The sequence below is a fragment of the Xenopus tropicalis genome, chromosome 8 (genome assembly GCF_000004195.4).
Source record: "Xenopus tropicalis strain Nigerian chromosome 8, UCB_Xtro_10.0, whole genome shotgun sequence".
Lineage (NCBI taxonomy): Eukaryota > Metazoa > Chordata > Amphibia > Anura > Pipidae > Xenopus > Xenopus tropicalis.
The window spans coordinates 115,767,261-115,789,644 of NC_030684.2; the positions used below are offsets into that span (position 1 = coordinate 115,767,261).

At 41.4% G+C, this 22,384-nt stretch overlaps 2 protein-coding genes across 6 annotated transcripts in view; one reads left to right on the plus strand and one right to left on the minus strand.

Annotated features, from left to right (window-relative positions):
- The first annotated feature begins 330 nt into the window (after positions 1-330).
- Positions 331-14,313, plus strand: rtf1 (RTF1 homolog, Paf1/RNA polymerase II complex component). 2 transcript variants are annotated; one of them, XM_012968253.3, is made up of 18 exons: positions 331-531; positions 3,700-3,810; positions 4,854-5,007; positions 6,017-6,221; positions 6,581-6,707; positions 6,970-7,081; positions 7,414-7,552; positions 8,019-8,196; positions 8,581-8,663; positions 8,960-9,047; positions 9,832-9,939; positions 10,150-10,227; positions 10,357-10,478; positions 10,916-10,973; positions 11,201-11,278; positions 11,593-11,688; positions 11,861-11,972; positions 12,791-14,313. In XM_012968253.3, the coding sequence occupies exons 1-18, from the start codon at positions 454-456 to the stop codon at positions 12,895-12,897; spliced, it is 2,034 nt and encodes a 677-aa protein (XP_012823707.1). In that variant the 5' UTR covers positions 331-453; the 3' UTR covers positions 12,898-14,313. The 2 variants fall into 2 exon arrangements, with proteins under 2 accessions (XP_012823707.1, NP_001005068.1); NM_001005068.1 differs by having other exon boundaries at positions 405-531; positions 12,791-13,195.
- Positions 14,314-17,752: 3,439 nt separating this feature from the next.
- Positions 17,753-22,384, minus strand: part of pacs2 (phosphofurin acidic cluster sorting protein 2) — a 75,282-nt gene continuing 70,650 nt past the window's right edge. For all 4 annotated transcript variants that reach the window (XM_012969051.3, XM_031890706.1, XM_004917311.4 and 1 more), the window contains 2 exons: positions 22,216-22,329; positions 17,753-21,254 (listed from right to left, as the gene is read on the minus strand). In XM_012969051.3, coding sequence (XP_012824505.2) covers positions 21,136-21,254; positions 22,216-22,329 — 233 coding nt within the window. In that variant the 3' untranslated portion in view covers positions 17,753-21,135. The remainder of the gene's footprint in view (positions 21,255-22,215; positions 22,330-22,384) is intronic.

The window sequence follows — 22,384 nt, forward strand, 5'->3', positions numbered from 1 at the left end:
AAATAACACTGTTTGGAGCACCAAAGTTTGAAATTACTTGGCCAGTTGGCATGGACCTAAACAGTTTCCCTTAGCCTAACACCAGTTAGCTTAGTTATCTGAACCTAAGAACAGCATTAATATAATATATCCTATTAGTTTACTGTATTGCATTTAAAAAAGGATATATACATAACATGAATTTCATATAAAAGTGTTTATTAAAATCATACTATCCTACATCATTCCCTTCCCACACAAAGCAATACACTACAAGCGTAACAATCTCCCGCCTTTTATTAGCTGAAGGTTTCCCGGCATCCAGCGCGCCCGGACGTCACTTTCATTGCGTTACAGTGTGTGGGCGGAGCCTGGAGAGTGGGCTTTCTTTACGCAGGCGCAGTGGTTGTTGCGAGTGCGAGTGGTGGCTCCGGGTGACCGGGCCGCCTGTAACGAACAGCGGCAGTAGCAGCAATGGTGAAGAAACGGAAAGGCCGGGTGGTCATAGACTCCGATACCGAGGATAGCGGTAGCGACGAGAATTTGGATCAGGTGAGCTGAGCGGAAGGGGTAGAGGAAGGCGAGAGCGCAAGGCCAGAGCAGGGTGGTGTGCCATGGGCCCCACACTGGGGATTACTAGTGGCAGCCCTCGGCTAAATAACGACTAGTGAGCCCTTGTGTGCCGCAGCAGCTAGCCTTCTCCGCTCTGGCCTCCTCACCTGGGGGGACTGACTAACCTGCTATTGGTTAGTAGCCTCTAGTCTATGGCTACCATTCCTTGCTCTGCTGCTGTGTTTCTCTGGCCATCTTCTCCCTCAGCTCACCGAGCTTTATTGTGCTACAATTGCCGGCATCTTCTGACAGCTGGGGGGATAATCCATAAACAGACCCGCACACTGGTTGTATGTTGTTCTCCTGTTCTGTTGGGCTTAGAGGTGGGTCTCCCCCAGAAACAATGGTGTGTTACTTATTTTCTCTGCACTGCTGCTTCTGATTCCAACAGTGTAGCAGCAGTCAGCTGGTTAATAGCCATGCTACTGGGATCCAGGAGTCAGAACAAACATTGCTTTTAGCCACACTTCCACTTACAATTAGCTTTAAAACCATTTGAATATTTGAAATCAGTGTAATTTGGAAGGTAGCCCAGAATTACATTTTATTTCATGGTGCAAAGCAGTTTTTGCTCACTGGGTTCCCTAATTCAGTTTTTCTTCAATTGCTGTAATGTATATCTTAGCACAATTCTGCAGGTTTTGTAATGAAATATATTTAAACCCCATTAAATTCTTAGTTACACATACCAACTAGGCTATTTGGGATAACCAGCACTGGCCTAGGGAGACTGGAAGTATGGGCTCTAGTGGCCTCCTGCCTCCTGTGTGATAGACCCTTACAAGACCCATCTAAAATTGTCATTGACACCTGCTTAGCTCCAGCCTAAGGGCTTTGGGATATAGAGATTTGTTTAAAGGTGATGTAACTCAAATATAATTTTACCTGATGAAAGAAAATGTAATCCTAGGTAACTTTCTAATTTGCATTCACTAAAAAATGTTTATTTCACCCCATAATAATCTCTTAAAACATTGTAGCAGTATCGGCCTTACATACTTTCTTCACAGGTCTTTTAATCAGCCAAATGCTGCTACTTGGTATTAAAAGTCAGAACTAGCAGTGTATGGAACATAAAGGAACAGTGACTGATTTTCCATAGCTACACAGTCGCAACTTTTTAACATTTGTAATAAGAATTAAAAAAATGTATATACTGTGGCATATGTATGCAGTCATACCTCTAGTTTGTAGTTGCATATGTATTATCTGATGGGAAAACTCATGGCCGAATTAATCTTATAGCTGCTATACGGTGCCCTGGGGTAAAATCCCTCACACCAAATTAAACCAGATATTGAACTATCATGTGTAAAAGAAAAAAAGACATGTCATCGGCACATTAATGTTTTTGTCTGATTAAAAGAAATCTCCACCCAAATAAAACATCTAGAACATTTGGAAAAAAAAATACATTTTGCATAATAAAAGAACCTGATTCTGCACTTCACACACATACACTTGGCGGTGGTAGCATAGAGCTGAGAGGGTGCTTATGCTTATGGGTGCTGTCGCTGAGGTATGGAAGGGAACAATGATTACCAATCCTACTGCAGTTCCATGTCCTACTTCCTAGGCATGGTTGGTGTTATGTCTGAGCACTCCCATGTAGGGGATTAGCAAGTGTAATGCCAGTTATACAGACATTGGCTAGGGAGATTCACGCAGTCTGCAGGTCTTCTCTGTTACTGATACCTTTTATATATTGACAGGAACGCTAATTGTTCATTCCTTATTTCCTGGCAGTGCTGCCAGATTACTTTCAATGCGGGGAAAGCCATCATTTACAACCTCCTATTAGAAAGTTCAGGATTTAGTTTAGTCTCGGTCAGGCCACAAGCTCTGCACTGTAGTGTACAATTAGTGATATCCAATTATGGGATAATCATTGGTGTTTAATGTAGCCCCCCGAGACAATCCCTTGAGTGCAGCTCCTAGGATAATGCTGCTTCACTGGGCTGACTGTTTAGTAAAGAACAGCTCTTTATGCCTAATTAATGTGAGTGGGAGCTGCCACACTGTTAACTCTGGCTATGTATGAACCCTGTACTATAGAATCTTATACCCTGTTACTCTTTAGTTTTCAATTTATTTATCTTCCTGTAAAGGTGGGCTTGCACTGGCGATCCTCCCTGTCATCCAACCAGATACCATACAGCTAGCCATATATGTGGATAGCTAGGTTCTGTGCACTTCCAACATGGTGCACTGACAGCTAATGACAAGATACCCTATCTAAACTGACCCCTGAGCTGAACCATGTGCCTAGATGGGCAAGCAGTATGGTCCAAATCATGGTACCGGATACATTCTGTGAATGTATGGCCAGCCAGTGTCTTAGCAGCCAGTTACTGGGGGAGTTAACATTTCCTAACATGACTTGGGAAATCCTGAATTGTGATGGATAATTCGGCACATTGATGTAGAGTCACAGTCATCATGCTCAGAATATATCTGAAAACGTATCAGCTTAATTGAATGTATAGGCTTATCTTTGTTCAGATTTAGCCACTGGCCTATATTTTATTACAGACATAGTTGTATATAGTTACATAGTATCAGAACCCAGGCATTACATTTAAAACTGTTGCACATTGTGTACATGTAATATATCTGCTTTTGTGTCCTGCCTCCCAGCAGAGGGCACTGTACTCTTTTTATTGTCTTAAGAAATAAAAAAAAAACGATAATCCCACTCTTAGGTTTCTGCTTTATTGCAGTGTTTTTGTGAATACCATCTGAGACATTAGGCTAGAGTTAGTGCAGTGCAAGGAGCCAATTAGTGCATTATCGTATTCATTTTTTTAGTGCCAACACATCAGGCATACACGGGCTATGCTGACTGTTTATTTGGGGAGTCTAAAAGTATTTTGCATTGTCAGTGTTACAGTTCAGTTATGTGGCAATAGTGACAGGAAGCTGAAAAGGAGCTGCTTGTTTCAACCACACAACAGTCACAAAGTGGTTTGTTTTCTGTAATAAGAAAATGATACATTGCTGATTCCTTATGAACATATATGTGTGCTGCATACAGTATTAATAATCTTTGAAAGGGTCCAGGGTCTCTCCACTACAGTAATCCAATAACCATATGTGCTTGTGTTGTAGGAGCTTCTGTCTTTGGCCAAGCGCAAGAGGAGTGATTCAGAAGAGAAGGAACAGCCAATAAGCAAGCCGGCAGCAACCTCTGACTCGGAGACCTCTGATAGTGATGATGAGGTATGAATTCAGTGGAGAATTCAAGGGGTTTATTAATAAAAAAAAAATACAAATATCAATTATTTGTGGGTATTGTATGTATTTCCTTTAAAGGAATTTGCCATACATATTAACTGAAGTGTAGCACTCAGTTTATAGCTGTCTTCATCTGTTTGGTAGTGATATGTGAGCAGGCCAAAATGGCACCTGCTGTACAAAAATATACTTATGGTTACAGTAAAGCTTTGCAGTGTTCTACTTGGTCCCTTTATGCCACTCCGACTTTCAGTTGTGCCTGTGAGAGTTTTATTACAGAAGCTAGTAGGACTGCATCATCTATTTGCTGAATTTTAAAACAGGAGGGTTTGCAGAGGCACTTATTGATTTATTTCCCCCCTTTCCCTCCCTACTTTAAATTTTTTTTTTCCGTGGAGAACACTGCCATTCATATGGCACAGTAGACAGACAATACACATTTCCAAAGACATTATACATCATTCACATCAGTCCCTGGCTCAGCAGAGCAGAAAATCAAATGCCTCTATCACATTCACATGCAGTATGGGCATTTTGTCAGGAGCCAATTAACCTTCCTGCATGTTTTTTAAGTGTGGGACGAAACCACACAGACACAGGAAAAATACAAACTTCTTGCAGATATTGTCCTGATTGGTGTCAAACTTAGGACCCCAGTGCTCGTTGCTACCCGCTAAGCAACTGTACAATGTTGCCTTCATAGAAGTTAGAGTAAATATTTAAGGAAATATTTACACTTATGTTACATGTTATATACAGGTATAGGATCCATTATCTAGAAAGCTCCAAATGAAAGGAAGGTCATCTCCCATAGACTCAAACAGTCCTATTGGATTTAATGTTTAAATTTATTATTTATTTATTTATTTTTAGCAGACTTAAGGTTTGGAGATCAAAAGTATGGAAGTACAACTTCTTAACAACTTAGCTGCACTTGTTTGTTTCTCTTCGGATATCTCAGTTTGATCCATACTACTAGACCCACTTATTTGAAAGGAGAAATTGAGTTGTTTCTTTGTATTTCCCAGTGGACAGTCACAGGACAGTCAAAAAACAAGAAAAAAGGGAAACCGGGGAAAGGAGGGGAGAAGAAGGCAGCTATGAAGAAACAGGCCAACCGGGCAGCATCTTCTGCCAGCTCTGGCAAGGACAGCTCTGAGGAGAGCTCTGCTCCAGAAGAAGGTAAGGGAATTGGGCTACACTACAGGTGTCATGTTTGTTTTTTTTTTTTTTTTGTCACGCTCTATTCCCAAACGCGGTCAGGGATGCCTGCCCCTGCTAATTATATGTGAGCAATATGAAACTGCTGTATTTATTCAGTCATAGAGGAGGTGCATTGTTGTATTTCAAAGATGTATTCATTTTCTCAATGCACACTGGAATCTGCGTGTCTTTTGCCCCCGGCTTTACAAAGCATTTTACTCTCGCTTTGTTAACATTTACTTTTTAATACAGTTTGTAGAACAGGAAAAAAGTACTGTGCTTCAGGATTAGCTGTCCAAAATACAGCCATTCCACTATCCAATGGGAAGATTAGTCGCCTGCAATCTCCCCGATATCCCTTTTAATTGGCAATAATGTGAATTGCTGGTGGGAAGACATACACCTCCCGAAGGAAACTTTGAGTGACTTAGCGATGCATATGCCTTCCCACCAGCGATTCACATTATTGCCAGTGGGAAGGCAGTTTGGAGAGATTAGTCGCCCTGTAGGACCAGAGTTTTATTGTGTGTAACTAACCTTACTGTCGGCTATAAGCCTAAAAGCTTTGATCATCCTGTTTTCTGTGATTCAAATAGGAACCTCTGTGTTTTGCTCTTGCATTGTAGCTCTGTTAGTCTGACATCTTGTTTGTGCTGTATTTTTACTGTTGGCATGAATTATCTGGTTCGGAAAGGGGTGATCTAACACTTGCAGTCCTCGTTCATACCATAGATAGTTTGCAGTGTGATATAAGTTAGAAATGGCTTGTGAGAATGGATGATTTTTTTGTTGCTGGACCAAGAAAACACTCAGTCAGGCTTGTGCAATGCTGGTCTGAAACAGGTATTGAAAAAAAGCAAGGTTTAACTGAAGTTCATAATTCTGTTTAACCAGTTGCTAAACACCCTGTAGCTCCTGTATAGTTTGGTAGACACTGATGGAAAATTACATATACACACACCTCTTCATTTCAACATATGTTTTTCAGGCGAGGTGTCGGATTCTGATAGTAACAGCTCCTCCTCCAGTTCTGATTCAGATTCTTCATCTGAAGATGAAGAGTTCTGCGATGGCTATGGGGAGGACTTCATGGGGGATGAAGAAGATCGGGCTCGACTTGAGCAGATGACTGAGAAAGAGAGGGAACAAGAACTGTTTAATCGGATAGAAAAGCGGGAAGTGCTCAAACGAAGGTAAGAAATAGTGTTATTTTATTGGCAAATACTGATGCCCTTAGATTAGTATAGGCTTATATGTCATTGCTTTGGTTTCCCGGAGTTGCCTGCAGGAGAGGAAACATCACGCGACTTTGGAAAACCGAAGGCCATTCCACCAGCGATTCGGATTGTTGCCAGTGGAAGGGCATTCTCTATGGGACATAAGCCTTAGTGTGATCAGTGGTTGGCATTGTGGTGCACACACCAAATATCCCAAAACAAAATTCTATTTAAAGACAAAGAGAAAATATATTCTATTTAATTTATAATGTAATAATGTGCACATACTTTTATTAGGGCATGAGTATCAAGATTGCTTTGTATTAAATCCACAGATTTGAAATAAAGAAGAAGCTAAAAACAGCAAAAAGGAAAGAAAAGAAAGAAAAAGAGAAAAAGAAGAAGCATGATGAAGAACAGGAGAAAAAGAAGCAAACACAGGTCTTGGAGGCACAGTTACAGGTAAAGAAACCCATTGTGTGCTTTGTGGGGGGGGGGGGGGGGGGGGGGGGGTGGAAGCGACCTGGCTACCTAGCTACCTATTGTTATACCATTGGCACATAGAGATTTGTATCTGGGAGAAATGCATGGGAGAAATTATACTCTGAGGCTTGCTGATTTGGCAAGCTAGTAATTATTACATGGTGACATGGTAGCTGATACTTGTACCTGTGATTTTTATTTTCATGTAATTTTACATTTCCCCCACTCTTGCTTTAATTAGGTAACTTCACATAATAAAGAAAGGAGGTCAAAGCGGGATGAAAAGTTGGATAAGAAATCTCAAGCAATGGAAGAATTGCGAGCAGAGAGAGAGAAAAGGAAGAATAAGACTGGTAAATTCTGAATAACTGTGCATGGGTGAATACTATATAATCTAAAATGTGCTAATATAATCTAAAATGTGCTAATGTACCTGGCGTTGCCTGGTATTTTAAGGTTACATCCAAGTTGCATTCGGTCATGCTGTGTTTCAAAGCATAAAGAACAAACAAGCTTTCTTTGTTATATTTAACGAGTAAGTGTATGTGTGTACTTATTTATTGATCAAATGTCTTTAACCCCTTAACTGTTGGTATTGGCATATAAGACCATTAGACCTAGTGTTTCACAGCTCATGAAAATTTTAACGTTGCAATTTGTATTAAATATTTCTTTTAACCTGCAGCAGAGTTGATTGCCAGAAAACAGCCTCTGAAGACCAGCGAGGTATATTCTGACGATGAAGAGGAAGAAGAGGATGATAAGTCTAGTGAAAAAAGCAACCGATCTTCTAGATCATCTTCTTCATCTGATGAAGACGAAGAGTAAGCGGCCTTTTGATTACTAGGATTTTGTGGCATTTGGGGGGATGTTCCTGCCGTTGCTTTCTAGGGCCACAATATTTTGATTTATGCTTCTTTCAAACAATTATTATTAACATTTATAAAGCGCCAACATATTCCGCAGCGCTGTACAATAAGTGGGTTTCATACATTGGACATACAGAGTAACATAGGGCAATCAATAACCGATACAAGAGGTGAAGAGAGCCCTGCCCAAAACAGCTTACAATCTACAAGACAATGAACTGGTGCTTAGGTAAAATGTAGTTCCATAAAGGGACTGGCAGTTCTACATCCTTTGGGATGAAGCTTTTTACATGTATTTAGCAGGAGGATGATCCTATTTCTTTTTAATACAGCGTAACTGTACCCTTTCTGTAGCTTTGTAAGCCTATTCAAACAATTAATTACATATTCCTTACCTGCACTTCTCATTGGTTGTTTTCAGGACTGTTGAGATTCCACCAAAATCTCTGCCTGTATCTTTGCCAGAAGAGCTCAACAAGGTTCGGTTGTCTCGACACAAATTGGAACGTTGGTGTCATATGCCCTTTTTTGCCAAGACTGTCTCAGGCTGTTTTGTGCGGATAGGCATTGGAAACCATAACAGCAAACCTGTATACAGAGTGAGTTGGGCTCAACCAGTACTTCTCGTTACCTAGATTCATTGTATCACACCAATATTTCAGTTTTATATATGGTCTCTTATGGCATATATGCTGCATATACCTACCCTTTCACCATATGTTGGGTCCACCAAGACTGTCAAGTATCTGGCAAATATGTTGTTTTAGTGTTTATTTTGTTAAGGCTACTTTGCTATTGGCCCTGGGTTCATTGTTTGAATTGCTCTTCTCTTAACTGAGTTGGCTTCCTAAAAAGGCAAACTTAAAGCTGTATTGGTTGCTTTTATTTTTAACCAATTCTATTGTAAACTCTGAAAGTTTTGACTGTTAATGAGCCAAAGCTCTGAGACCGAATTTTAACACATGCCTTTTCTGATCATTTAGGTTGCAGAAATCACTGGTGTGGTGGAGACTGGAAAAGTATACCAGTTGGGCGGGACAAGGACAAATAAAGGCCTGCAGTTACGGTAAGATAGCTATAGGATGTTATTAGTCAGGTTGTTAGCACACATAAATGATGAGAAAATTATTGACATTGTTTTTGTCTCCAGCATTACCCCATATTATTAGACAAATCTGTTATCTGGAATGCTTGCCATAATTTAAGTGGATAGGCAGTTAGAGATGGTCAAATGCATTAGAAGGACTTTGGTATAAAGCTCACATCATACACCAATCTTCCTAGAATGATAAGCCTGTAAGGTGTATTTTCAGATGCTGCACAGTTCTAGCATAAGGATGTCTAATTCTGTTCTTGCTTCAGGCATGGCAACGACCAGAGGGTGTTCCGACTGGAGTTCGTCTCTAACCAAGAGTTTACAGAAAGCGAGTTCATGAAATGGAAAGAGGCGGTAAGTAGATCCTCTTCTAAAAGACCACAAGTTGCTCGCAGAACAGGTGCCGATCACCTTACCTGCAAATGCACCTACCTGTCTAGATGGAAAATGTATATGCGGTAAAACATTGGCAGTTGAATAAATTTCAACATTGGTGGGAATCATGCATTCCTTTAAGCAAAGCAGTTGAAATGCAGAAAGTTCCAGTATATCAACATCCAGAAAACAGTGGTTGCCTTTCCCTTCTATTAAATTATTGCTAAACATTTCTGAATATTTGAAGTACTATCAGGAAAAAGGATGCTGAACTGATCTCGCATGTAATGCCCTACATGTATTAGGTTTTTCTTGGGTTTTTGTGGCTGCTGTTATAGGGGCATTTTATCCCTTCATTCTAATAGGACTTGCGTGGAACACTTTCCTTTTCTTCCTGTTTATATAATGCAGACACATTTCCGCAGCACTTTACAGAGATTATTCCTCATTCACATCAGTCCCTGCTCCAGAAGATCTTACAATCTAAGGTCCCTATCCCATTCACACACACACTATGGTCATTTTAGTCCGAATCCAGTTAACTCGGCTTATCTAAGTCAAAACAGTCAACACAGGGAAGGGGCTGTATACTGGTAATCTCATTATCTGCCTAGCAAGGGCCAAACATGAAGTAGCATTAGTCTCTCTATTGGCCCTGTGTATGGTTGCAACGATTGGCTCAAGCCCTATTTATTGGACATGTGGAACGGGGTGTATACTGTCCCTTTAAACGAGAGATAATTGGTGCACTTGCCTCTTGTAGATGTTTTCTGCTGGAATGCAGCTTCCCACTCTCGATGAAATCAACAAGAAGGAACTATCAATTAAAGAAGCCATGAATTATAAATTTAATGACCAGGATATTGAGGAGGTATGTATCTAGTGCATACACACACTTCTGCATTTATGAAAATAGATTTTTTTTGCGGTGTTGGTGTCACCTTTCATTACAAATATATTTTGTATAGTTTTGACCTTTTTTTGTCTATATACATTGCAAAGGCTGAAAGTGTTGGTTTATATGGAGTGATGCTTTGATGTATTTGTATCTTGATCTTTCCCCTAAACTTCTCTGTTGCAGATTGTAAAGGAAAAGGAACGGTTTAGAAAAGCTCCTCCGAATTATGCCATGAAGAAAACTCAGCTTATGAAGGATAAGGTACACACATTGATTTAATTTGTTCTGTAACATCAGCCTTCAGGGTTGTTTTTATAAGGCTGGGGTACTTTTAGGAAGGTTTAAGAGACACAGGAATAGCTTAGATCTGGTACCTGCTTCTTTGTTTAGGCAATGGCGGAGGAAGCTGGAGATCAAGACAGAGCTAAGCAGATTCAAGATGAGTTGAATGAACTTGAGGAGCGGGCTGAAGCTTTGGATCGGCAGCGGACAAAAAACATCTCTGCCATAAGGTGGGGCACTCCATTAATTGAACTGAAAAGACCAGCAGTTTATCCCATGTATAGCCGAAAGCAATGCTAATACAATACAGTAGTGCAATGTGAGCTTTCACTTAAAATGATTTGCCACAAGCATTTTGCATGTTGTGGTTGCCTAATATTTTAGTTATTTTAAGATAAGGTGGAAAAAGATCCATTCCTAAAAAATTAAATCTTTTTGAAATTCTGGATAACCTATTTTACTTAATGGGGTGCTGGGTATTTTGGTTACTCTTTGCACAAAAAAATGTTCTTCATATATTGATATACGTGAGTTTGTTGGGTCGTGTTGTTTATCTGTGTGGTTGCCCCCTCATTGCATCCCAGCTTTATGTCTCAAATGTTTAGCATGAGCACAACCTTCCCTCTTTGTATTAGTCGGTGATTAAGTAACCATTTTTTTTTTTTAGTTATATCAACCAGCGAAACAGAGAATGGAATATTGTGGAGTCTGAGAAGGCTTTAGTGGTGAGTGAATTCTTTTATATGGAAGGGCCATAGTTATAACAGTTTCCCTAAGTGTGGGGAGAAATATTTACTTTCTAGACTGTAAATTATTTTAGTCTTTGAGGGAATTGCCAGACTGGGAATTGCTGCCTGTATATATTTGAGCTGACCATATGCAGTTTTGTTTAAAAACTCATAATGCCTCGGTATAATGTTTGTGAATTGGTTGTTTGTTTTTCCTTTCTTAGGCAGAGAGTCAGAGCATGAAGCAGCAGCAGATGGATCCCTTCACTAGGAGGCAATGCAAGCCAACCATGGTGTCTAATGTACGTGTACTGGGCGAGACACTTGAGCTGTGGGGCAGCAAATGCAGAAAGTTTCATTGCTGATAATATACTCTACTTGGTGGGATAAGTCTGAGTAGTGTGCGCTTGACACCCAGGATGCTGTTAGTGCTCTGTGTGGGGGGGTCACCAGATCCACATTTGTGTGTGCTTAAGTGAAAAATATTTTTAGCGTTGTTTGTGGATTAGTAAAGCTTGGGGCATAGGTTCTGCAAAGTTTTGGTTCTCATTCCAAGCACTGGATTTCATTTGTCTCTGGCAGTATATCATTGACTCTGCTTGTCTTTCACTTTCAGTCCAGGGATCCTGCAGTTCAGGCAGCCATTATTGCTCAGCTAAATGCAAAGTATGGTTCCGGAGCTAGCAACGATGCATCTAAAGACACAGGCTCGGTAAGACTGCATTCGAAACTTATGTCTTGACTTGTTCATTGTACCCATCAGCAGCATCATAATAAATGATTGAAAACCGTTCTAGAGCAGCTCTTATCCCGTTAAATTGTACTCCGTTTTCTTTAACTGTTTGATCTGATGGAACTTGTTTGGCTTGTGTTTATTACTCTAGGCTCAAAGCAAGGATAAAGATGGAAACACCAAGTCAGCCAGTGACCTCTCGGAAGACCTGTTTAAAGTGCATGATTTTGATGTCAAGATCGACCTCCAAGTCCCTAGTTCAGGTAAGGAGGCTGGCATGCTTTTATTTTGTGTTTGTAGCTTGTGTTGCTTCATGTAGGAGAATTCTTAGCCTGTCATGCCTTTTGGGTATGCACGTGCAAAATCTTTATTCGCGCTTCAAACCAATTATAAGTGTCAAAAGTGCAAAAGTAAGTTTGTTATCATTAAGGGACCAGTATGAGAAAAAACTAGTGTAAAACGAAAGGAAAAAAAGAAAAAAAAAAACAACAACTTTTATCTATTATTATTATTATTATTATGATTATTATTATTAATAGTATAACATATGCTCTTTTGAAAAACAAAAAGGAACACCAAGAGCCCCAATAGTGTAATATATTTTTACAAGGAGTAATGATAGAGTAAACAAATTAATACTCACAAGCAGGTGGGGAGATTATCCTGACCCCACTCAGGAATAAGAAGTCGCTCTCTGTAGAAGGAAGAAAAATGGGGATGACACCCCTCCACTCGGGGTGGACTCGGTATAATGATAAGACAAACCAGAGGCGCCAAAAAGATAAAATTAGCTAAAAACACTTAAAAACCCAATGGGTAATTCAGAGGAGGTAGTAGTGAACTTACCTCCTCCAGGCAGACACCAACAAAAGTGGTAATTTTCAGTAATAGTTTATTCACAACAATATTGCAACGCGTTTCACAGGCATTTCCTGAATGCCTTTTGGGTATGGCTGTAGATAGCTATTAAAGTGTTCCCAGTAAATTAGAATTTCACCATTTTTGTTTATGCATGGAAATGATAGTCGTTTCTGAGATGAATGGAATAGTCTTTGAGCCGATATTTTTATTTTCCTTACAGAATCAAAATCTCTCGCCATCTCCTCAAAAGCACCACCAGCAAAGGACGGAGCACCCCGCCGATCTCTGAATCTGGAGGACTACAAAAAAAGGAGAGGACTTATCTGAGCCCAGCCAGCACGCTGCTGATTTTGCATGCCCCATTTTGTAACCTTCCCTGTTCTTTTGACCATCGTGTGTCTGGAGCAGTAGCACCACTGGGAATTGACTCTGCATCACCAATCAGTACTGACTGACTTCATATGACACCTTACTTTGCCCATAGTTCTGTGGCTCCCACTTATTGTGGACCTTGGATCAGTTGTCCATTTATCTCCGTGTATAATGCTTTTGTATGAGCTAGGCGTTTCATGGCTTAGCCTAAAGAAGTCAATGTGATCTCTGCAGTAAACAAGCACTACATATCCTCCGGTTTCCTGTTTGCATCATCACCTCCAAGTTCCTGACTTTGAAGCCATTACCAGTCGGTTCTCTTTTTCTCCATGAGAGGGCATTTGAGGAGTATGCATCGGTTTCTGCAGTTGACCCTTCCTGTTAAGGTTTTTGTGATGGGCAAACATCAGATATTTATTTTTTTAACTTTTTTTTTTTGTATTAGCAGCCATAGAGTTTCTGTCCTGACGTGCTTTTGCTGACTCTGCATGCACCATTATGTTTTTGTTCTTCGCCGTGTTTCTGGAGCAGCAGCAGCAGATCTGGCAATGGACTCAGACTTGTATCATAAACTTTTGGACTTTGAGACTGTTCACTTGGCCACTCTTCCGTGACACCCTCTTGTGGATCTGTGATTATTTTTTTGTTTCGGTTTCTCTTTGGTTGTCATTTTTTTCCAAACCTGTATGCCATTTTGTTTTCCCGCAAGCCTGGTGTTTTAATTGCTCAGTATTACAATGGAGATTCAAGCTCTGCAGTATACGCAGCAAGCACTGCATAAGCACTCTGGTTTCCTCTTTGCCTTCACGGTCAGTGAGGGTTAAAGACCCCTCAATCTCGGCGGAGGCGTATGACGTTGAAGAGAGCCTCCGTTTTCCTTCTGCGTTTTACAAAGCAAGGAGTCTAGAAGGTGCTGCAGTTGATTCACCTTCCTCTTCACAGTATGTTTTTCGGTGGCAGGTTTCAGGAATATTTTAATGATTCTTTTTAGCTGCAGTACAGTTTGTCTGTCCTGGCTGTTTATGGCTGTTTGGAATACCTTTTAAAAGCTGTAAATGAGAATATGAAACTGTAAAGAAGAAACTGATTAAATATGGTTCTTCTTATGAAAATGGGAGTTTATGAGTTCCATTTACTCCATGACAGAAATGAGTCACGGGTTGACAAAGGAGGTATTATGATGGAAAACATTTGTGATCATAACTTGCACAATGAAATTTCCGTATTTTTGTCTGTTGTGGAATGATTGCTGAACAGTATATGCAAATGAATGAACAGTGGCCATGGTGGCTCGTGCTTTATTATTGCACAGTGCAGAGCTTGAACGCATACAGGTAATAAAGAGTGTTACTCCGTCTTAGGCCTTCTGTCCTCCATGCTGTTGCCTTTGTAACTCTTTCTAGTTTATCCATTCATTCAGCTTATGGGCTATAGCACGCATGGCATGAAGGCCCGCCTCTGTGGCAGTCAAAGAAAGCCTCCTTCGCCTACCATGACTTTTCATTGATACGTTGGGAGCATACCCTGCTTATGGCAGCAGCTCCATGCGCCAGGCACGCAGTGACTGAGCAGCTTCTGCCGGCTGTCGCAAGCGGTTGCCATTTTTCATTCATTTCTTTAGAAAATGTGATAAGCTGACAAGGGTGCCATGTGGCAGCTGGCTTGTTTTTATTACAATTTGTGCTAAACCAATTGCAGTGAATGATGTAGTGCAGGAATGCATATGGAACCTGTAAAGTTCTACCCTCTAGTAGGCAGGACCCTTGGCTAACAAATTAAAGAGATATAATAGGTCCACCTTTGGCTTTACACCTTAGCACTGCCCAACTATAAGCAGTTTTTCCTGCCTGTCCTGCTTCTAGGAGGTTGGACATTAAAGGGGTGGGTCACTTGCAAGTTAATTTTTTAGTATGTTATAGAATGGCCTATTCTTTTCAATTGGTTTTCATTTTTGATTTATTTGCTGTCCTTCTATTTTCATTATTTTCAAATTGGGGTCACTGACACCAGCAGCCCAAATGCTATTGCTCTGTGAGGTGTTATTGTTAGTTTTTCTTTCTTACCCTTCTCCACTATTCATATTTGTCTTTCTTTCAAGCCACTGTCTGGTTGCTAGGTAAAATTGGGATACTAGCAACCAAATAGCTGAAATTCCAAACTGTAAAGCTGCTGAACAAAAATCTAAATAATTCAAAACCTGCAGTTAGAAAATGAAGACCAATTGCATAGTATCTCAGAATAGCCACATGTCACACTAAAAGTTAATTTGAAGGTGGTTGTTGTATTTTATAAAAACAAAAACCTTCCATAAAGGATTCCTTCAGTGAGTGTTTATTGGTGATACTCTGTTTGGAGGGCATTTCTTTCAGATAGGGGTACTTTTTTTTTTTCATGGGCAGGGCATAAGATTCTTAAGGTACATAAGTGGCTTGATGGGCTACCCTCCCTGGGGTTGCCAAAGCTTATAGGGGAAAAAGTTAGTAGGATGAAGGATATCTCTTGGGTTTTCCAGTGTCCCAAAGATTCTGCTATTGAGAGACCCATCCAATCCCTGCAAAGCTTGGGCCTTTTTGGGTTGCACCTCAGTTCTGCAACAACCAGTATTGCTCCAATGGTAGCAGACATCCTTCTGCTTTTACTCCATTTGTATCATTCTGAAGAAACACTTACTGTTTGCCCAGTTTTTGGATAAGTTCAGTTCAAAATGGAAACATTTTGATTTAGGGAATGGAATTGGATCAACTCTTGGGGCAATGACAGATGAGGAGATTAGTTGCCTGTGATAAATCTCCTCACAATTATGTAAATTGCCGGGAGGCACAGACACCCAAGGTTGCCTTGCTAGGAAGCTTTGGGCAACTTCTGAAAGCAGAGGTAACTTGTATGGTTTTCAAGCGAAAGGCATTTGCTGGAGATTAGATATAGGACATATGAGCAATTTCCGTTTTGGCCCCTCCATCGCCAGTAGCTTAGGTTTGCCCTTGCAAATAAGCACATTGAACTTGTGGCACTTCTGTGGCTCCAGGGAGTTTTAGTAACAACATACCTGGACAGTGTTCTATTGCAAGCCATAATGGAACTGCAGACCTGGGTGATATCACTCATCCAAGAGCACCAAACCGAAGGAAATCCAGTCTCCCCCCCCCCCCCCCCAAGCCAACAGATGCCATTTCTTGGTCTTAAGTTCAATACCTGAGAAGGTATTCTTTCCCCAGGACAAGCTAATCAAGTTGCAAAGATAGATTAACTTCCTTGTGCTTTCTTTGAATCTGACCATGCCATAACTCCAACTGGAGGCCTGCCGGTCAGATGTGGCACTCCAAAGGTTTTTTTATGGCCCCCAGTCTTCTAAGAGGCCCCATAGATTTAACTGTTTGACATAATTATTTTTATTGAATCTGACCCTCCAACATGCTGTATGAAGATCTAATTGGCCCACTCAATGTAATACGTTGGCCAGCACTGCCATAAGTGTTAGGACTGAGGTTTTACACTGGGGGCTGTACTTTTTTTTCTATTATGGAACATCTACCCTGGAATGGATGTTTTTACCATTTCAAGATGGCAAAAAACTACTTAGCAAACCCCTACTCCCTGCCTATCTTGTAACGGCATGGGGCATTAGCTCTCTACTCATTCTACTTGTTTCCTAACAGACTGCACACTCCCACACTTAGGCAACTGGGGAGTCCCTATGTCTGTGGTATATTCTGGCCAAAGACTGTTCTTGCTCTCTTTTTTTTTTTTAGTTTAGTTTTCTTGCCTTCTTCCAGTTTGACACGGCTGACACCTGAGCTTTTAAGGTACCCATGCCAATTTGTTTTGACAAATGTTTAGCCCTAAATCAGGGTGTTTCAGACGGGCTTGACATGGGCAACTCCCTTCTAAAGGCCCTGCGGCTCCTTTTTGAGAACTTATGACAAGTGTACATTAAAATTCTTTCTCTGCACTGACTGTTTTGTTTGTTGGACACGTTTTGTAGTTCAGTGCCCACTTGTTCCCTATAGCTTTAGAGAAGGTTGTTCTCTGCCTTCGTGTCCATGGTTGTATCTAGGTGTCTATTGTTTCCTAATCTTCATGTCCACATGGAAAGGGGAGCCCCTTAAAATTTACATAGGTGGGACCTAAGGATCTTTTTGAATGCAAAAAGCACCTAGATTATAAGACTGGGCAGGGCAGCTTGTTCTTCTCCTGAAGTGGTTCTACCGACACCATAGATGTCTTTGTGATTATTATTAATTATTTATATAGTGCCATCAATACACACAGCGCTTTACATAATAGAGGGGAACAAAAGACAGAACAGTGAACATGTACATGTATCTTTGGGAAGAACTAAATGGCAGGGGAATATGGCATTAAAAAAAAAAAAACTGATCTCACTGCCAGTTGTGAGTACAGATTCCAAAGCTTGTATATTCTTCACTTATCCTGGGATTATGTAGGTACAGCACCTTCAACAATTCTACACATACACTATATACAACATTAGGAATAAATAAGGTTATTGTCCCCCAGCCCAGCAAAACCCTTGGGTGGTGGACTATGCTGCTGTGTTCTGGAGCTAGATGTGCTATCTTAAACATGGCTGGGAGGCAGCTGTGTACCCAACTGGATCACGGTACTCCAGCCAGTCAGGGAATAGCTTCACATCTAGTCTAGTAGGAAGAAGCAGCGCTGGCATTGGGACAGGGGTGGTGCACATAGAGGGTGTTGCACTGCTGACAATTCCAATTAATAAATAAGAGGTGCTGGTCAGGCTTGGCCTCAGTGTGAAAATAAGAGTCGAATCACAAGCCGTCACTAAATTAAGTGCCACTTTTTTTATTCACTAAAGAAAGGTTATGCACGCAAACAGAACATGTTTAATGGTGACTAAGTCGCTAGGGTGAGACCGGCTATAAGGTCACATTACATTATCTGAGAGTTGGACTTGAGTTTTCTTGCTCAAAAAGATGGCCCCCTTTTAGTTCAAGAAACACCCCATTCCCACACTGAAAAACAGCTCTACGCTTTTCATCTACACTCTTCTCCATTAAAGCACAATCACAGAAAACCTAAACGAGGTGCATCCGGCTTCATCCTACTCTGGGCAAAGGAATCACTAACAATTAGCACTGAAATGCCCCAGCTCTATTGATGTGCCCGTGGCTCTAAACTGCACCAACAAGCACAGCCGGGACCTGTGAAGATGGAGTGAGCTACTCAAACCGCTAAAAGGATAAGGGATAATAAGAGTCGGGGATCCCTCCAGCCCCCGGGGGAGCCAGAATTCTCCCACAAATGGCTTACAGGGCGATAATGTCACTTCTGTTAAGATGTCAATGTGCTAAGCAGTAAGAATTCCTTACGTGTTATAATGATCTTCAACCAATACATTTATCTTTTTAAATAATTCCTTAAAGTCCATTCATGTGTAATGATTGCAGGTTCCTCTGAGAGTGAAGGGGTTACATACATCCTTCCCTGATCAGGGGTGGGGCAATATGTGTCCTCAGGTTGTTTAATGGGGGGTGGAACACACACTCATAATGCAAAGCTTGAAATGATGATTGGAGTTAGGACTCATGGATTTCTAGGCCTAACCAGGTCTCTAACTTACAATTTAATATTTAAACATTGCTTGATGAATATGAACAGAGCTTATACAGTTATTGCCTTGCTTGTTGGAATTACATTTTGGTTGCCAGTGTGTTAGAAGGCTTCAACAAAAACAACTCAGACTGTAAGTCAATGAAACCATGGACAGGTGCAGCAGTGCATGCTGGGGCAGAAGTGCCCATTTATGTATGGGCATGATGGGCACAGGTGGCACTGAATGGGGATCCAGACAAAGTGTGTGTGGAAGAGACGTTCTGGGCATTTTGCAGAGTCAGAACCAAGTTTGTGGCACTTGTGGATCCTCTCAGATATCTGGACACTCGTCACACAAAGGTTTGGGTTGTAGCACGGTGTTACGTTTCCATCCAACTCATCCGTGTGAACAAATCTGCAAGGGACACTTCAGCTAAGACTGACACCCAAACGAGTATTCGCTCGGTAACAACTGCAGCAGAAAGTTGCCCAATCCCTGCTCTATAGTTTTACAGATATTGAAATATAAACCCCAGTGCCGGTAAGTGGATGGAAAAAGCAGGTCGGTCCCGAGGAATCCCAGAATGCACTGCAGAATCAGGAGAACAAAATGTAAAGCCAGAGGCAACTAGTGTTTGTAGTTTTTTAATGAAAGTGTTGCATTTATGAAAGGAAAATCAGAACAACAAAGTATTTAACCCCTTCACAGTCAGATAGGCTTGCACTGCAGCCACATCACAGCTAATAGGTCAACTACTATAAAAGACTCATTCCCTGCTGACCAACCTTTGTGTACTGTACGGCGGATACAGAACTGCCGGCTAAGCCTCAACCAACAAACCTGCCTTTAGCCTCTGAAGGTTACTCTGAGCATTGCACTGCAACACAACAAAGTCCCATCCAATGGTGAAACAGCAAACCTTCCGTCTACCTGATAAACACTGAAGTACTGGAGATGAATGCACTCTAGGGTAGCGCATCGCTTGCTGAATATTGTGCTATATTAAGAGTTAGGTCAAGTGATGCACAAGACCAAAGCCAGTTTGCGTAGGGCCTACCAATGACAGCCTGATTTACACTATAGAGTTCCTGATTTGTTCTTTAAACATGGGCATGCCCCATTGTGCCAGTGGAAAGGATCACCATCAAATGCTGAAGTGTGACCCAAATATGTGCTGGTGGTAGTCGTTGGACAGTCAGGAAAATGAAAAGAAAGTTGAAGCACACTGCAATCTATATCTAGCAACGGACAGCAAAACCAATGAGTCGCCACGGCCAAGACATCACAAACCACGCTGAAGGATCCAGGCATGACTTTCATTTGGTAAACATCATCACAGATGGAGCCTTACCCTGTTTCTAGACCATGAGTTTTACCCTGTCTGTACCAGAGGATGCAAAAATGCATTGCATATTAACATAGAACCACCAGGGCAAGACATTATGCACAGCCTGACATTTATAACCAGTCAAAATATTGTCCATTTTGCATAATTTTGTGAAAGAAATAGACAAAACCCTGCCAATGTGGCCTTAAAGCTCATACACAGAAGCACTGACCCACAAGCTGAGAAGCACTGCATCTTCCCCAAGCTGGTCCACCCCACTACCGGGGGCTCCCACAGACACACTGCTGGGTTCTGCAGCCCAAGTATGTACAAGAGGGTGCAGGGATAGCTTTATATCATCTCAATGGAGGCAGCAGCAAATCAGAGAGAAGGTGGGGGAAAACGGTGAGTTTCTCGCCTCCAAATTAACCTCTACAAATCTAAAAACTACCAGAATAATAGTCCTGTTAAAAGTAGTCTTTTATTCCAGGGGCAGCCGTTACTAGAGACAGCATCCACTGGGTCTCGTAGACATTCATGATTCTTACTGTAACTCCTCCCCTAATGGGCCCATATAAATAAAGCATTTAAGGATTTGCTGGTCATTTTAAGATCAGTGAGTAGGGCAGAAACCTATCTACAAAGCCAAGCCAAGGAAACTTACCAAGCCACTAGCTATACAAGCCCACCCTTCCATACCAAGCTGCTAGTGTTCTATGAAACGAGGCTGCGTCCCTTGACGATCAATGTAACAGACAAACCAAGAAGAACGTGATGGCAAGAAAGTCAGAGCAAAGTGCAAACACCATTCACTGTAAGTAGCAGTTTAGTTCTCTCTGCCTACGTCAGGCCCGTCCAATAGAGCAAAACACCAATCAGAACGGGTATTCACCCCACAACATGTAACACGTTATTAAGCAGTGCAGTTATTCACCCAATCGTTAGAGTACCAAAGTTACTGTCGTGTGTTAACAGTTGTACTTAAGACTTTTTTTATTTTTGTTTTTTTATTTTTGTTCCTTTTTTTTTTTTAAAGTTTTAACCTCCCTTGGTAGTAAAATTAAAAATTAATATAAAAAGGTAACTTCAAGCATAGCTTTAAATAATCTGCACAATAATAAAAACAATAGTAAAAAAAAAAAAATAATAATAAAGTGAAAGGAAGTCGTAGCTGGATGGTTTTAATTCGGAGAGAGTAGTTGGCACTCATTAGTGTATGGTATCCGTACATCCAGCCTGCGGGGGGGAGGGGGAGGAGTGTCGGGTCAGAGGGATCCGCCTGGTAAAAAGGCTAGAAGTTGGCTTTAGAGTGTCCGAATATACATATGGGAAAGTGCTTGACGTGAGAGGACCACTGTGCAGCCAACTGGAAAAACTTGACGTCGTTCCATTCCACTCCATCGATCAGCACTGGAAAAGAGAGGGGAAACAGTGGGTTAGAGGAATGCTTATGGGCGGAACGATGGGATTAGAACAGTGCTGTCCAACTTCTGTTGTACCGAGGGCCGGAATTTTTCCGACCTACATGGTGGAGGGCCGATAATGGAAGCCAGTTTTGAACACTCCCCTTTTTGAAACCGCACCCACTTGAAACCACACCCATGTTATCACATGACCATACCCATATTAATGGTTGTAGTACAGCAAAAACCTGCTATACTCTGCCTTCCCTACCCTGCCTGTGTGTGCCATACTCTGCCTTCCCTACCCTGCCTGTGTGCCATACATTCACTGTGTGTGCCATTCTTGGCTGGTTTGTGCCATACTTGGTCTATGTGTGCCATACTCTGCCTGCCCTACCCTGCCTGTGTGTGCCATACTCTGCCTACCCTACCCTGCCTGTATGTGCCATACTCTGCTTGCCCTATGCTGCCTGTGTGTATGGCACACACAGGCAGCCTACAGTGACACAATGCTGGCACTGCTCCTACAGTCTGCACAATAACTATATATTAAAAAAAAATTTAATTGAAGTACCACCTCAGTATATGTTCTTTTTGTAGTGTGCAGGGATTATTTGTGGGTTTCTACTGCTCCTGAGGTGTGAACAGGGGAACAATGGGGGTGATTACAGCCTGAGCCTGAGGTGTGAACACTGCAGGAGGTGAACAATGCAGAGATTAAAAGGTGTGAACAACACAGGGGATTACATATTTAAACAATGCAGCCTGATTACAGCCTGAATCTGAGGTGAGAACCATGCAGGGGGCCAGTTAATCACAGTACTGATACCATTTAGAGTTTACACAAGAGTAAGCCATCAAAGCAGCCAGACAGGTGGGGGGCCACACAGAGGGGGGTTGCGGGCCGCCAGTTGGACAGCACTGGATTAGAATATCAGTATCAATAATGTTTGCATAGATGTAGATACCTCTGAGCATGTTCTGTTGGTGTTTTGCAGTGCAAATGAGTCTACTGATGCCTTCGATACATTGGCTCTTAGATTCCACTTCTTTATCCTTTGTCTTCTTCGGCAAAAACATGACTGGGGAAAAGAAAACCACACTTTTTATCACTGAAATGAGGAAAATAATTGGTGG